The sequence below is a fragment of the Apteryx rowi genome, unplaced genomic scaffold (assembly GCF_003343035.1).
Source record: "Apteryx rowi isolate R43461 unplaced genomic scaffold, aptRow1 scaffold_190, whole genome shotgun sequence".
Classification (NCBI taxonomy): Eukaryota; Metazoa; Chordata; class Aves; order Apterygiformes; family Apterygidae; genus Apteryx; species Apteryx rowi.
Window position 1 is genome coordinate 287807 of NW_020448197.1, and position 16648 is coordinate 304454.

The 16648-nt window shown below is 47.9% G+C and overlaps 1 protein-coding gene across 4 annotated transcripts in view; it reads right to left on the reverse strand.

Moving 5' to 3' along the window:
• Positions 1-2375: 2375 nt before the first annotated feature.
• ARID1A (AT-rich interaction domain 1A) overlaps positions 2376-16648 on the reverse strand; it is a 62250-nt gene continuing 47977 nt past the window's right edge. For 2 of the 4 annotated variants that reach the window (XM_026062510.1, XM_026062512.1), the window contains exons 11-20: positions 15110-15319; positions 14344-14551; positions 10305-10437; positions 9773-9945; positions 9436-9586; positions 9144-9275; positions 8937-9033; positions 6596-7469; positions 6164-6294; positions 3600-5324 (exon numbers count right to left, since the gene is read on the reverse strand). In XM_026062510.1, the coding sequence (XP_025918295.1) occupies positions 3600-5324; positions 6164-6294; positions 6596-7469; positions 8937-9033; positions 9144-9275; positions 9436-9586; positions 9773-9945; positions 10305-10437; positions 14344-14551; positions 15110-15319 (3834 nt within the window). Of the gene's footprint in view, positions 5325-6163; positions 6295-6595; positions 7470-8936; positions 9034-9143; positions 9276-9435; positions 9587-9772; positions 9946-10304; positions 10438-14343; positions 14552-15109; positions 15320-16648 lie in introns of all 4 variants that reach the window. The other 2 variants (XM_026062511.1, XM_026062509.1) reach the window with 2 other exon arrangements.

Here is a 16648-nt window from a genome sequence, read left to right on the forward strand (position 1 = left end):
GCCCCGGCGGGCGGCCCCTTCCCCTTCCCCTGCGCCGGTGCCCCCCGCCTCCTCCCGAGGGGCTGCGCCAAGGGCCGGCCCGCCGGGGCCGTCGCCCCAAGCAGGCCGCCCGCCCTGGCGGCCTTAGCGCAGGGGTGGCCCTCGGCCTCCCCCTGAGCCCAGTGAGGAAACAGAAAAAAAACGGTTTCCCCGAGGGGGCTCAGGGTCTGCTGCCAGGGAAGGCAGTAGAGGCCTGGCCCCGTCCCCCTGCCCGGCGCTGGGGCCTGCTCTCCTTTGCCGCTGCGGAGCGGCCCGTGCCGGCGGCCAGGTATTGCACCAGTGCAAGCCTCCAACAGAGTCAGGCTGCTGGTGCAGGAACGGCCCGGCTTGAACAAGTCACTTGCCAAAACACATTAAGCAACAAGTAGACGTTATTGTATTAATTACTTACTCTTGCAAGAGGGTGGGCAGGTTTCCCTCGAGATCTGGTCCGGGCGATGACAGAGGCATCGCGTTTTGCTTTCACGCTAACCAAGCTTGCGCTACGCTTAACCACGTTGTGAGCAGCACTGTGGGGAGCCGGCTGCGGCGCCCGTGGTGGCACCGGGTCAGGCCTTGTTCCGGATCTGCCAGGTTCTGGCAAAACACGGCAAAGGCTGGCAGAGAACAGGCAAGTCCTTACGCTTCAAAACTGACTTACTACAGTATCCTCACTGCAGGAAAAAACATCTTTGCCAGCTGAGTCTTCAAGGGAGATTCCCATAGAGTGGTTTTCAATCAGGGCTCTGACTTGGCAAGAGCAAGAGTTTTCTCTTTTGCTGGTAAAAATGAAAAACAGAGCCTCCCAAGTCAAAGAAAGGAGTTTTAAGGAATGCCTACAGATACAGGGGTACGAATCAGGTCAAAGCATTGAGGATTTGCATTCTGTGCAGTCAAGTCAAGTTTTAGATCAGGTGTGGCTCTCAAAATAGTCCCTAATTACACACTGTGAACACTGCTTATTCTCATTTTACTAATTCCTCATCTGTGCAGTTTTAACCATTTTAGAAGTGTAAGAGGTACGTGTGTTTACGTGCACGCAAGCATTGGGGGAACAGAATCACTCCCCTCAGATCAATCGGTTGTATAAATACTGGTAAAATGGGTAGTTAGTATCACTTGTGACTGCTCTCTTCCTCCCAGATGTAGCATTCGCTTATGATTAAATTCACCATAACATGAACACAGAGGCTGTACAAAAGTTGAGTACTCTTTCCAACCTTGCTGTTAAAGTTCTGTTAAAAAAAAAAAGATTTTTATATTAATCAAACTAGTTTAAACAGAGATCCTAGTATACAAGACTAAATTATCAGAGAGAAGGTACTATTAAATCAACAACACTGTCATAGAAAGGCAAAGTCTAGTGACATTCTTATCCTACCACCTGGCTTGGTTTCAGTTTTGCTTTTTTAAAAGCCAAGGAAGACCACCACCATTCCTAACTTAAAAAAAATCAACTTAAGGACTCCCTTTGGCCAGCTAGGCAAAAAGAAGCAGAGTTCCTTCCCAGCATTTACTGGTGATAAACAGACATTTCAGAATCACGTCAGTTTGATTCTGGCACAATTACTACCAGAAATAGGAAGTTTAAAGAATGCGACTAAGGGCTCTGGGAACTGGATGCTCCACAGGGGGACAACACAAGGTCTTTTTTTTGAGCAAAAATGACGCTTCCCTAAAAAAGTTTCTCCTTTTTAACTGTCTCTTTTGCTTGAATGAGTTCGGTGCAGTTCTAAGCTAGCCTGCTTCTATCATAACTTGAGGATGAAGCTTCAAGCTAAATAAAATAGCCATTTGCTAACCCATGAAAATGGGCCGATTTTCATATGAAGAGGCTGAACTTTGGCCATTTGCTGAAGGGCGCTAGAACTCTGTCCGCTGGAAAACCCCGTCCTTTGGAGGAAGTCAGAGTCCACATTACAGTTCCAAGAAAATGTGAAAAATGCAGGGGGAACGAAAATTTTCCGTTTTAGAGCGGAAAGGGAACTGCCTGCCTTCTAAAACACGTCTCTTTTCACCCTATAAACCGAGCGTCTATCAGTCACTGCCACAGCTTCACCTTACGCTGCAGAATCACTCAGCATAAGCAGTACTCAAGTGAAAACCCCATCACTGAAACAAGCAGGAGAAAAAACAAAAAGCCAGACCACATTGCACTAGGCTTTCTACAAAAAGAGAGGACTTCGTTATCCATATTGGCTGCCACATAAGCTGCTGTACTGGGTAGGACCTTTGAGGCCTGTACGCTCCATGGTAAGAGCTGGCCTAGAACATTAAGTCTATAACCCTGACAGCACTGAAGTCCATTCCCAATTCTGCTGCTTAAAAAAAAAAAAAAAAAACCCCTTACAAACATCTTACCAAGATTTAATGTACATTTATTCTTAACACGTGGAACATATAGTATAAAGATTTCATACTGAATAAATGATATTCATTAAGCCAAAAAAGGAAAAAAGGGAGGAATTTACATCAAGTTTTTAGCTACATTGTCTGAAATACAAATATGCAGAATTCATCACTGAAAAATCTCAATTGTGTTTCTTCATCAGGAACTTCAACTGAACCTAGAACTTTTTCACACCTCGATTAGAAAGAAAACAAAAAACAGGAAAAATAAACTATAAGTTGATTGGCTGCTGAGACAGCAATGACTTTATACACAGAGACCTGTACAGCATCCTCCAGGGAGGGATGTCTGGCAAGAGATTAAATAATTGTGTCTCGCTTTTGCAGGTCATCAACTCGTTAACTCGTCATACTATAAAGGGGTAGGGAGAGGGGGACAAAACTGCAAGGAATCTTAGGGTATGTGCAATGTACAACGTCATATATATATACACACGTGGCAGCATTCAGGCTGCAGCTAAAGGTTAAAACCAGTTCTAAGAGGTGATCTCAGGGTTATTCATACAATCAAGGAGGAAGAGAGAAAGAGGTCAGGGTGTTGTAGGTTCACACATGATACTTTGGGGGAAAAGCCTTTTTTCTCCTCAACATTAACTAAAAACATTTTTAAAAACTACAGCTTGCTGCTGATCCAGCGTTTTTTTTCCATGTGAGACGTTATTACAGTATGTTTACAGTTTAAGGTGTACAGTACATGAAGTTCTACACGCTACTGCACAGGCCTCCCTTGGACAAGGTCTGTTCACAACTGGTAACTTCTTGGTTCCTGCAAGATTGTGAATGTACAACGATAAACCACACAGAGTTCAGCAGTCACTTTTGTCCTTCAGAGTTTACCATTAAAAACAGTTATGAAAGTGGCGCCTGTCAATGTGATAACACGGCAAGTCGTTTTCCCCAAACTCACTGTAAACGACAGTAACTTTGGTTAAAATAAAAAAAAAAGTCTTCTATGCAGACAGAACTTTGTCTCCTTTAATAAGGGGTTCAGGACAAATTTGAAGGGCAGGGGAAGGGAAGAGGGAACAGGGACATCTTTCCCCAAGGGAGAAGCAGGACAGCGCAGGGCAGACAGTGGATTCTGAGGTGGTTTTGCATAAATAAAGGGCAACAGTCAGTTTCTAAGTTCTCCACTCACGCACACGCACACAGGGTCTCGGATCCCACAGCTGTCATGACTGGCCAATTAAAAACAGTACATCACAAATAACTTGTGAAACCAAAGAGTTCATCAAAGGCGACACGGAGATGTCCAACAGCCGCGACTCGTATAACGTGAACTCCGAGTGGTTCTCGTCCACCTTGGCCAGGGCGAGCAGCGCCCGAGCAGCTCGGCGCATCATGTCCACGCTCGTTGACTCGAAGGGTGGGTTCTGCATGTGCATCAAGCCAGCCTGGCTCTGCTGGAACTGCGTGGCGGCCAGGCTGTCCTCCAAGAAGCCCAGCAAGTTGCCAATGCTGCCCTTCTGCACAGCAATCGCTCTTGCTGCCAGGCTGTCCCCCTGTGCCAAGTTGGCCAGTAGTACCACAGCCATCTCTCGACACACCGGGTTCTTTCTGTCACTAAGGAAACGCACCATGGTGCTGTAGAGCTTCTCCAAGCGACTGAAGGGGGGAGTTGCAAGAATCAAATCCACGTTGTTGTCCTGGATGCTGAGTTTGCTGAGTGTTTCCAAAACCAGTCTCTGAGGGGAGAGGACAGCATTAGGCCCCAGCGTTGGAAAGGGATCCTGGGCCTCTGCTGATGGACATACTGCCCAATGGAGAAGTCCATCCAGGATAGGCAAACAGATGCTTTCTGGGTAAGGGGAAAGGTCCAGCTGGCCAGAAATGTTGGCCAACGTGACCAGTGTATTTTCACGCAGCATCTCCAAGCAGTCCCACCACCACTCCACCTTGTTGCAGCTCACACCTTGGTCCTGCTCCTCCTCTTTCTCATACGTCAGGGGTGCCTGTTTGCGCTCTGGATGCTTGTGGTGCAAGAGAATCAGTTTCCCTAGAATCAGCAGCAGCCCGGGATGTTTAGACATTTCAAAGTCATTGCCCGGCACAAATGATAAACTCCTGATGATGTTAGAGACACAGATGCAGCGCTTAGCCAGAGAGTCCTGCCAGTCTAGGAGGGTGCAGAGGGGCGTCTCATCTTTACTGTGAGGCTCGTCCTCCAAAATTTTTATATTTCTGTGGCTCTGAGCTGGACTAATGCCAAATGGAAACTTGCTGCTTTCCTTCGCAGTTTCTGAAGCTTTGACTTCTTCCTCCTCACCTGCCAGGGAGCCCGGACGTGCTGAAAGCATGTCATCCATGGTGGCAGTTATCCTCTTCTCTGAGGAGCTGTCGGACGCAGAAGCCTCTCCTTCCCTAGTGCTTAGATTGCTCTCAGCCGCTGAACGTTTCCTCAAGACAGAGTTGCAGGAAGCTCGTTTGTGAGTAAACAGTAGCTCCGTCTTGCTCTCAAAGTGGGTCTGAATATGCTCAGTGGTATCTCCGCCACCGATCCGCCAGTGCAGCAGTCCACTGTCAAACTCCTGCACTCGCCCCAGCTTGTCTGAATAATCTACCACAAACGGGTCGTTTTTCTGCACGACCTTGACTGGAAGCTTGTCAAATTTACTAACTAGCTTTTCCTCGCTGCTCTCTAGAGGTGCTTTGTCCTTGCTCGCAAATGCAGCCTCCTCCTCTTCCTCACCATCCTCTTCCATCTCACAGTTCAGGCGCCGTGGTTCATCATCTTCATCCCCTTCTTCGTGAAGGGGACCTGAAGCTCTGCAGAACCTTCCAGGATCCAATAGTGTTCTCTGCCCTGGGTCTCCCACCTCGTATTCCTTCAGGATTCCAAAGATCTCGATCAGGCAACGCCGGAAATACTCCACCAAGAGCTCCAGCAAGCCCGGCAGCTACAAGGGAGGAGAAAAACAGGAGGGGAAGGAAGGGAACAGTGATCAGAAACCAACTTAGGCCAGCATGAGCAACAGGGAAAGCAGGGCATGAAGGGCTAAGAGTTTAAGCAGTACTGTTAATTAACGCGTTCTTTTTACGCTGGCAAGAAACTGCATTTGCAAAAGGAGTTTTCTGTCCTCTGAGAAAAGGAACAAATGGAAAAATAGATACTGTCAGTATCCAATCCCCCCTGCCACAACACACACACACCCCTCTGCAAACACACATCTGTTCTTGGTCATATCTCCTCTCCAGTTAATACACAGCGAGCCAAAGAGCAGTCCTAAGCAAAAGAGCCTTTACAGTGTCGTGGAGCGGTTTTTACAACAGCCACACATGCACGTGGCAGCAAACTGAGAAAGGTTGGCCTCTCCAGACTAGCAGCCCAGCCTCAGTAAAGACAGACCCAGGGGAGAGCCAGAGCTAGAGGCGCACGCCATCAACACCAGGAAACACAAGCAGCCTCCAGCCTTTCACAGTGCCCACGCTGCAAAGTCCGTTTTAGCCTCCTCACCCTCATTCAGTTCCTTTGTGCTACAGAGGCAATACATCTCACCAGAGAGGAGGTGACACGTGCTCTCATACCAATAAACATGGAAATTACACAGGCCAGTGTGTCACCAGCACGCAGCTACCCAGACCCCGTGCTCTCCCCGACCTGGCACGCTCCGCAGGTGTGGGGATGCCTGGGAGTTTGGCCCTGCAAGGGCACGAGCTGCTTTCTGCTATGTTGCTGACAGAAAACTGTGCAAAATTAGCACTTCAAAGACCTGTGTCACAGAGCATCTGCACCCACCTGGCTGAGGTTGAAGGTCATTATGCTGTTGTCATCATAGAGCAGGATGTTTATGGTATCTAAGGCCCACGTACTTTCAGCCAACAGTCCAGACTTCAGAGACATCATCACTCTCCAGGCTTCAGGAGTTCCTGTAACATAAACACATGATACTTCCAGCTCCTGGAGTTTAAAAACAAAAAGGAGATACTTGATACTGCTTTCTGGTCCCATGAAGAGCAGAGCCTGCTTTAAGATGTTGTACAAACTGTATGCACCACCAATCTCTCTGCAGACAATGCCAAACACAGACACTGTAGCTGAAAAGGCAACTATCCTGCAAAAATGAAGTCCTTACAGAGCCAGAGCCCTTCCGCCTGGCAGCGCTGTACCAAAGGGTAGCAGCAGCACCTCTTGATGGACACAAGCAGAAAAGCACAAGCTTCCTCTTACCAATATCTTTTGCTGTCAGCCGTCTCCTCTGCTTCAACACAGGTTGCGTAGCTTCTACTGATCCCGGAGGGAAGGTGATGTCTCGTCGTATCATGGGAGGCTGTACAGCTGCTGGTGTTATATGCGAGGCAGGGACTGGTGGTCCTGCCTTCTGCATTTTCATCCCCGAGTGCAGGAATGGAGATTTACTAGGAGAAGTGCGGTTCTCCAGAGGTCTGGGCAGAGGTGCTGGGCTGGATACCTGAGGAATGTGATTCTGCATGCTAGGAGGGGTCTGGTAGTTAGACTGGGGGGGCCTAGTCATTGGAGGTACGGGGGCAGAGGGACCATAAGGAGGTTGCCGGTTCCCATGGGAAGGCCATGGTCCCTCATGGTTTACCCTCTGATCTGAATGCAGAATTTCATCTGTTCGAGTCACTCCGTGATAAGCAGGCCCCTGGGGCGCAGAGCCAGTGCTCTGCCGATTCGGATAGCTGTACCCTATTTCGTTGCGCCCTTGCCACATGGCGCCCTGCTGCGGGCCCTCTGGAGTAGACTGTATGGGGCCACCCATCATCTGAGGAGGCATGTTCTGCTGAGCATTGGAGCCTGGGGGAGCCGAGACCCTGTCTCTGCCAAATTGGAATGGGAACTGGTTCTGTGGCCCTCCGGCAGATCGGCGGTCAGCAGCAGGGTATGTACTCCCATACTGGTTATACAAGTCCTGCTGGGGAGACGGCTGTGCAGTTTGCTGCTGGCTCGGTTGCTGGGTCTGCGCTGGAGGCAGCTGCTGCTGCGTCTGCCCTTGCCCGGCACTGTATGGTACGTTGTACATCTCCCCTTCGTGCCGCTTGGCAGGCGGGCCGTAGCTGCCGTCCATCGGTCGCTTGTAATTCTACAAGGAAAATAAAGGCATCGGCAACAATGAGATGCATTTAGTTAGAAAGAAGCAATCCTAACTCAGCGGGCAGATCCACACAGAGCCAGAGACTGTCTCCACGGCATGGGGACACATCCTTTCTCTTTTCTTTTCCTTTTTTTTTTTTTTGTTAGCCATATCCAATGTGAAGTTAGCTCGACCTTTCAGTTTCACAAGCCGAGGCCAATTCCTTGCGGCAGGCTGTGTAGTTTCCTTGTGGATCCTACAAGGATGCCCTAGGGGCAGAAATCTGTCCACAGAAATGACTTTCCTGTAGAAAGGGCTCAGCCCTACTGTACATTCACCACAAACCAATCTGTGTTCAGGTACTTGTTCCCTTGCAAATCCAGGAACTTTATCAGACCCTATTTCTCTTAGATTTCCCAGAAAACAGAAGTTTCTGCCAAAGCATCAAACAAGATGCATTAAAAGCTGTTAGTACGTACTTTCTGCTTCTTCCTTTCCTTGTGGATTTCAAAACACAGCACTGAAAGGAGCAAGAACTGTTCTCCTCCTCTACTTCTTTTAAGTGCCAATGGAGAAAAAAGTCAATTGATGAGACAAAATTAAAACCCAGATCCCTCCTGCCTCCAAGGGTCTGTGCTCTAACTACTATCCAGTCGATTCAGAAGCTCTGCTGTCATGACTGGCTTCAGATGGAGCTCTAGGGCTTTAAAGATGACAAGTACCAGAGTAACTCGAACTCTTGGCTCAGAGCCCCATGGCTCTGGTTGCAGAGCCAAACTGCAGAGCAGTTGGAATTATTCTTAGCACAGCTCTGCAAGTGCCCTCTCTACACTCTCCTAAACCAGAGGGCTCAAAATTATCAGGAAAATATTATGGGTCCTGGCACTGATACAAAGAGCAAGTTATATATAAGGATTATGGAAAGAGATATATGTTCATTCAAACTCTCTCTGAAACAAAGCTATGAGTAGGAGAGGCAGTGGGGCAACAGGGGAGCGGAGGCACCTCTGAAGCCTTTGCCTGCAAGCTCATTAAGTTGGGTGGAATGATCCACCTGAAACAGCTCACCAGAATTATCAAGGGACTTATTCCAAACAAAATCCTCTGATTACTTGGATCAACTTGGTACAGAAACACAAAGGGACTCAGAAAGTTCCAGAGGGGCAGAGAAGCCCAATAAAGCTTCCTGATCTCCTGCCTCCTGAACCCCGAGCACACCCGACCAAACTGCACAGCTTCCATTCTCAGAACATGGTGCTTTTTCTAACACAACACTGGAAACGCTAATTAAAATTTCTTTATGCTATTTGGAAACTGGCAAAAACCTGTATAAGGTACTTAATTCTGTCTAACACCTACATGTCCATAAAGCAACACACCGCCCAAAGAGTTTTCATCCTTCCTTCTTCACACTTTGCACAGATAAAACTCCTCCTTCTCTCAGTCAACCAAACTGGAAACTTTCTGATAACTTACCTGCTGTTGCTGTTGATACATGGTAGTTTGCTGGCTAGGGAAAGGGCTGCCCGAGGATGTGCCTTGAGTGGAGAATTGATTGCCATAGGAATCATGTCTAGAGAAGAAACAGATGCGTTACTCTTCTGATCAGAAGCATATTTCGTTTTAACAGTCTCAAAGCTCCCTAAGTGGGAAGAGCTGTTTGTGGCAATACCCTACACAGACCTTTGCTGCTGCTGCTGCTGCTGCGGGTAGCGGCTGGGAGAGTACATCCCCGACTCAGGGGTGGAAGGCATGATGTTTGGCTGTGGAGTTCCAGTAGCTAAATTGCCCTCGGGTCCCATGCCAGGCTCCGTCCTACATAGAAACAAAGAGGGAAAAAAACCACACATTCACTTAAATTCACCCTTGCTCCTCAAATGGGAAAGGACGGTCAGGAGAATCACTGTAGTGATGAGAAGGTAACCGTTTCACATGAGTTAAGCAAACCAGGTTCTCACTGGTTTCAAGCACCCACCTCACTCTGTCGTAAGGACCTCCGTAGGAATAGTGTTGCCGCTGTCCCATGGCCATGTTACCCATCCCTGGACCTGCAGCACGATTGTAAGGGTCACCCATACCACTGTTGGGGCCCTGCCCTGAGGACATGAAGGGATCGCTTCCCGGAGCTGAAAGATTGAAAGAAGGATCAACAAAACATGTCTACGTGTGCTCTAGAGACAAATCCCTTCTTCTGGGGGAAGAAGGGCAAGCAGAAGGTCTAAATACTCCTACAGCACATTCCAGCATGCAGCCAGATACAGGGATTAGCACTCACGGAGAAAAGGGAGAGAAGTAGGCAAGGACTTCCTCACCTTTCCTCATACTGCTGTAAGGATCTTTATTTGGCTCATAAGACATGCGACCCATCATGTCGGAGGTATTCATGCTGGGCTGGTAACCTGGATTTGGAGTCATGGAGTTCCGCTTCTGGAACGTGGGATCGCCGCCATCTGCGAAGGCATCCTGAAGGCCCACTGAGTTACTCCTGATTCAAAAAACCCACAAACACAGGGTTATAGAGGTTCATGATGCTCTGCAGGATTCTTCACCCCATATATTCCCTCTCAGGTGTTGCTATCCCCTAGAAGGACTGTAATCATGCTCCTCCAACAGAAGCAGGAAAAACTGCCCTTCTGCAACACCCTCCTCAGTCTCAATCCCCAAAACAATGATTATACAGACACACAGAGAGATGCAGAGTCAGCAGTGTTGCTGTGAGTCGTTAACAAAGGAGGAGCAAAGCCATGGAGCCCCATGACCCCCCCATACGGTACTGACCCCAAGACAACCTCACAGTTGCTTCTTGTGGCCACCCTGGTGGGAGAGGGTGCGATGGTTTCATACCTGATGCCTGGCAAAGGGGGCATCTGACTGTGTGGCGTAGACGCTGGAGTTGGCGGCTTCAAGTCTCCTCCTTCTGCCATGGAGCTGCTGGTGGACTGAGGCGTCTGAGGACCCTGCATGGAGCCTGAACCCGCTGCAAGAACAGAAATGTAGCATGAGCAGCTCTGAACTCAACAGATGCAACCCAGAACCCCCCAGAATATCAATCTCAAGAACAGAGAGTGATGAATCCTCAAAGACAGTGACAGATAAAATATGGCCAAAATACAAGGAGCCCAACACTGCAGGAACGTACCACTGGGCCGGACTTCCCAGAAGAACCACACACACAAGTATAAAGCTGAGAGGACATGTTCATTTTTGCCATGCCTCCATTCTTAACCATGTTCCCTTTTATGCACCATGCCACCACAGCAGTCACGTTCCCCAGGCTACCTAGTTTCAAAGAGTGACACTCTACAGTGTGCCATGAGGAGGGGAAGATGATGCTTCCTCTCAAGTGACAACTACAGCCCTGTCACCTTCACATTCGCTTTCTACCCAGGAAGGAAGGTGGGTTCGAGCCCTCTCCTGCAGCGTCACATTCTTTATGAGCGATGGAAACTCCAGCACTTCAGCTGAAGTCACTAAGCAACTCTGAACAAGGCTCCTCTGTCTGCTGTGCCCTTCCAGTGGGTTAATTCATGCAGGTTAATTCAAGCACCACTCCCAAAGATTCCTGGAACAGGGAATGCCGGAGATGCCGGATCTTTCACTGAACGACAAAACCCGTCCGGCAAGTTCCCTGGCTCTGCGCGAGTTACTTTACGCTACAGTAAGCTTTCAGCAAAAATCCCAGGCCGTCATGTGTAATCCAGCTGTGCCGCCAGCTCCAGGAGCTCTGCTCTGCCCCTGGATCGCCGTGGCAGTGTCAGCTCTCAGGTTCATACGCTCCTCGCAGCTGGCAAGAGCTGAACTCTTAATTAATGTTTCCATTAGTTACCAGCCCCAGCACCCGATATCCCTCAGCTTCAGCCCTGCTGGTTGATGAGTCATTTCAGCTATTCATTAAAATCCTCCGAGGTCACGTCCAGGGCACGTTTGTTTACACCCCACCTTCCTGGCACCCTGTCTCTGCTCGCAGCTCCCTCCCAGCCCGGGGAGGTCTTGGGAGAAGGAAGGGCAGAGGCGAGCTCAGCAGGGAGCTTCATTCATGAGCCCTCCCCGGCGTCTGTCTCCATCCTCAGCCAGCAGCGGTTCAGTTCCCCTCCTTCCCCCAGGAATTTGCTGCTCGTCTCCGCCGCGCGTTACGAGCGCTGGCATCGGCAGGAAGAGGCCTCAAGACATTCCCAGCGTCGCTGCCATTTGGTGTTTGTCCCCACCCCCTGCTGTCCCTCCCACTCACAAATTTACACACGGTTGGACCCAGGCCAATTCCAAGCTCTGGGAATTAAAACCCAAGAGCAGACTGATTACGCCTCCCCGGGGACACACTGCTGTTGGCAAGAAGGACCCAAGAAGGTTTGCAGGAAACCCATGCTGAGCGCCCGCAAAGCAATACCCAGTTCACTTCAGGCAAGGCCCTTCAGTAAACATTCTTGGGTTTGGAGGGTTATGAGTGCACGGAAAACAGCTCTGGCATCCAGAGCTCTACCCAGACAATCGCCCAGCAGGGCCTTTAGATGCTCCACAGCCACAAAAAGTGATATTTAATGCAGAATAATACACTGTGATCTTCACAAAGTTATGCAGAAGCTCGTTTTCACAACTGAATGGGCTGGAATGAAGTATAAGCCAATGCCAATGGGTTATAAAGTCTGCAAGGAGAGCAAAGCACACATCTCTGAGGGATGGCTTACAGCCCTGCATCCAAATGATGGGACTTCAAGATGCCCTGCTTTTCTCCACTCAGCTTTCAAACAGGGACGTTATTCTCCAGCAAGTGTGATTCCTTGGGAGACAGGCCTCTGCGCATGCAAGGCTGGAGGATGCTGCCTTAGAGGGGCCGCAGCAATCCCTGGAGCAGGAGGGCTCCTCGGGACTCAGTGCTCCTCTCAGGCTCTTAAGCCCGGAGCTGAGGTTGAGAGAGCAACTCACGTTGTCCCCAGACTCCTCGACTGCTGCTCATCCAGGGGAGCAAGAGAGAGGAGGAAAAGGAAAGCGAAGGAGTAGCATGAACATGCCGAGTTATGTGGCTGAAAGGATTGCAGCAACCAGCTGTGCTTCAGTGCTGCTTCTGCACATTCCCAGTCACAGAAGTTTGGACTAAGAAAAGCGGAGAGAGTAGTTTAAATGTGAAACGCAGAACAGTCTTCTCATAGCAGGAATCAAACCTATGGACCGAGTCAACAGAGCCGCACAGACGTGCAGTTCGGGGTACCAGCCCTGCAAATTCCTGCAGCTGAAGTGCTGAAGCGCTAAAGCAAGAGCTCAGTCTCAGCACAGCCCTGAAAGGCAGTCTCAGGACTTCCACGTACCATCACATTAGCTAAAACAAAATAAGAATTGATGCACCATCTAATCCATTCTGGCAGGCACCTCATGCTACAAGAAGTTTTAAGTGGCTTCCCAAATGCCTCAGCCCTATCCAAATAAACTCCAAATGCTCTTAACATCTTTGTTCCACTGCCTAGTATCTCAGCTGGCAAGAAAGTGTTTTTGGAAAGAAAGTGCGATGGGATTTGTGATCTAGTTTAAGTGGAACTCAGATACCACTTTAGACAGAATTTTAGTCTAATGACACAAAAGTCATTTTGTCTTGCAGAATACACCAAGGTTGAATCCATACTGGGGCAGGTTTCCTGACTAGTGGAAAGACATTACTTAGTCCTTAAAAAAAACCCCAAACCCAAAACTCTTTGACTGAGGGGACAGATAAATGTAGTTGCCAACAGAACAGTGATATTCGGACAAGCACACTGTTGATCAAGGGATTAGCAGGACTGAGATACAGCTGCAGTACAATCAAAAAAGGGTTCATTATTCCACTCCTCAGGAGCTAGACAGAGATCCCATGTTTCAGAACCAAAAAGGCTTTTTTTTTCCCAAACGCTAGAGGAACTTCAAAGCAGACAAAGTTTTTATTTCACCTACATGAACAGGCTCCTGACCAGAAAAGGCATCTGAGGGTTTTGCTTGTAAGACAAACTGGAAAACTGAAGCTTAAAAGCTTGGCAAGTTCAGCAGCAATTCAAGCAATGAACTTAATGCAAATGAGACAGAAACAATCAGACTTCTGGAAGACGAGAGAGTATAACGTGCACTGCTAGCCTGGCTGTTTTCTACCTTTTTTTTTGGGGGGGGGGGGGTGTTTGTTTTAACAAATCTGAACTGGTCTCTATGCTTAAATGTTCAGAAACAGGAGATCCCCATTAAATTTGGAACAACAGCATAAAGACTAATGAATTCCTAACTTATTAAAAGTTCATTTTAAAGGTCTCAAATCCTAGAGCATCTAACTCCAAGCAGGCTTACAAAGGTCTCTGAGCACAGAGCCTCAGAAAGGCCTCACTGTCTCCTGCTAAACACAAAAAGAATTCATGAGGAAGATGAGCGCACACCCACGTCAAGCATTTACTGCCAGAAGGTAGTACTTGCAGTCAAAGCAAGCACTGCTTTTCTAGAAGGTTCCTAAAGCTAAGCAATAACAAGGTCTGCTGCTAGAATATGCAGAGATCGCCTCAAAAAGTTGACTTCAAACTTCTCTCCCCACCAGACTCTCATATTGCAGTGATTCATTGGTAATCACAGAGGTGTGTGTATATACATATGTATATATTTATGTTTTCACTTTTTTTAAACTTTGTACATGGGTGGGACACACAAAAAATGAAATATATCCAACAAGAGGCTTGGCTTATTCCCAATATCATTCACTCCCACATTAGGAGAGAATTTAATCTACACAACCAACAAGAGATCTGATTAGGAACGGACACAGGGACTTTGCAGAAGGTTGCAACCAGCCTGGCCCAGAGCACGGGGAGCAAGGCCTGCTGGGTGCAGTCGATCCCCTGGTTCAGACAGTCATCACACTCCTGAAACCAGTCTCTAAACTCACCTGGAGATGGAGGTTGTATCTTAGTTTGAGACTTCTTCGAATCCGCAGCTGCAAAGATATCTGGAGGGGGGTCTTCACCTCGCTCAATCTTGCACTCAAAGGCATAGAGACACTGGATGTACTGCTTCTTCAAAGAACTAGCTGCACTGCTGGACGTGCCCACGTTGAGATTTGTGGCTAACTCGCGCCATTTCTTGTTTTTGTTGACCTGCACAACCAAACAAGAGGCTCTAAACTCAAAATCCCAGCTACTTCTCTTCCAGGACACTTTCTGAGAAGAAATTGACACTTCCCAACTAAAACAAAAGGATGCAGTAAGGGCTAAACAGAGCATCTTCAGTAGCGTTTAAAAACAAGAACGAGCAAACTCTCTTCTTCTGAGAGTAAGCTAGTAAACTTCTCTTTTCTCACCTCAAGAAAACAGTTTAAACAGGGACAGATAAGGTCAAGTGGCAAAATAACTAGCCACAAGGTCAGTTGACAGCCAGATGCAAAGACAAAGCCAGTGTCACCAATCGCTGCACCAGGCAGAGGGGAAGGGAAAGCACTTGAATTGGATCTCACCACAGACTGTTCTCGACCAGACAAGAGGACAGACGTTTGGCTCACTTAAAAGATGCTGGGTTTTATAGGCACTATATAAACTTTTTTTTTTTTAACCACTAAATAAAAGAAACCCACAGAAAAAAAAGTCATGGCTCACACCTAGCAACAAAGCTACCTTTGAATTCTGTTGCCTATTGACCTGTGACTACCAGACACTCACCTGAGTCAATCCTCCAATCTCCTTCACTGAGATGTAGAGCCGGTAAAGGTCCAAGGGTTTCCTGCCTACTGCTGGGAGATTGGTCATGCCCATGGCCTTCTCTTCAGTAAAGGCTAGATACCGATCTACCCAGATCTTCCTTTCAGGCTCACCACCCAGCTCATAGAGTTTGGTGATCTTCTCGTTGGTTGTAGTAGAGGAACTGGACTTCTAGGAGAAAGAAACAGATATCAGGACTGAGCGCACAAAAACAGCAGGTTCACATTCAAGATGGTTTTAAAACCAGTCAGATGAAAGTTCAAGAGTCAAAATTCTGCTGTTACATGGAGAACTGCCTTATATTAGGCCTACACTTGTCTTAGATCAAGGTCAGTATAAAAGACAAGTGTTATTTGACAAAGGTATCAAGAAACCAGCTGCTATTCGAGGAATTCGCAGAATACCTATTTTTAAAAATAAGTGAAAGGTTTTAGAAATGCTACAGAAACCAAACAAACCTCAAGGAGACTTTGCAGAGAGCCATCTCTCTGAGAGATCCTCTGTGGGCTTGTTTGCTAAATATATGAGAAAACTTCTATTTCAACTGCAAATGAGATTCCCGTGGCTGCCGCACTCTGCCACGGTGAATACTGCCCTCCAGTCAGTCTCTCCTCTTACACAAGTAGAGGATGGCAGGATAAACTGGCACGAAACATTGCAAAGGGAATAAAAATAAACATGCCCCAGGCAACCGCTTGACCAATACGTGTGAGGGGAACCCCCAAAACGATCTTTGATCCCTTCCCTATTCCCTGACAGAAATGCAAAGATCTCCTGCTACCCAGATGTGACATGAGTTCCCATACAGGTTTGCTACTGCTCATGCATCAGGATCCAGGAAGACTGTCTGATATGGAAATGTATTGTAGGAATAAGGATTACAAGTTTACAGCCATAAAGTATGCGTATCACCCACTGGTTCCTACACATCTGCTTCACTAAGTTGTCTGGGAGTCTATTCAGAGGTAAAATCTGCAGTCCTGCATCTTGCCTCAATTTTCACTGGCCTTCATGATATGAGAGGACATCGCAGGCAGTTCTTGATGATAGGAAGAGAAAACTCCCCTGTCAAAGAAAGCATGGCACAAACTTTCTCTAGAGTAAGTTTTCTGATGCTTGCTTTGCTCTGTTTTGGCCTGCTGAGCCAATCTGCCAGGAGAAGGTGAAGGCCAGGGAAGCACAGTGCTATGGTATGCTTTGATTTGGGATGCACCTACAAGAAAGCTGAGTGAGCAGAAACGATCCTTGCTCCCCCCCCCCCAAGTCATTTGATGTAGTGCAAGACGATGTTATTTCATCTTTCATCACCTGGATCACATACAGCTGCAGTAAAGGCAGAAACGTTTTTGGCATGCCAAATGCCTACTTAAGAACAAACTTCCGAAGTGGACGTGAACTTCAAATCTGGTGATGTTCTAGATGAAGCCCTACACCCAAAATAGGGTGCGTTCACTGCTACTATCCTGGCAGAAAGACGTACAGAGAAAAGCATCCTCCAGA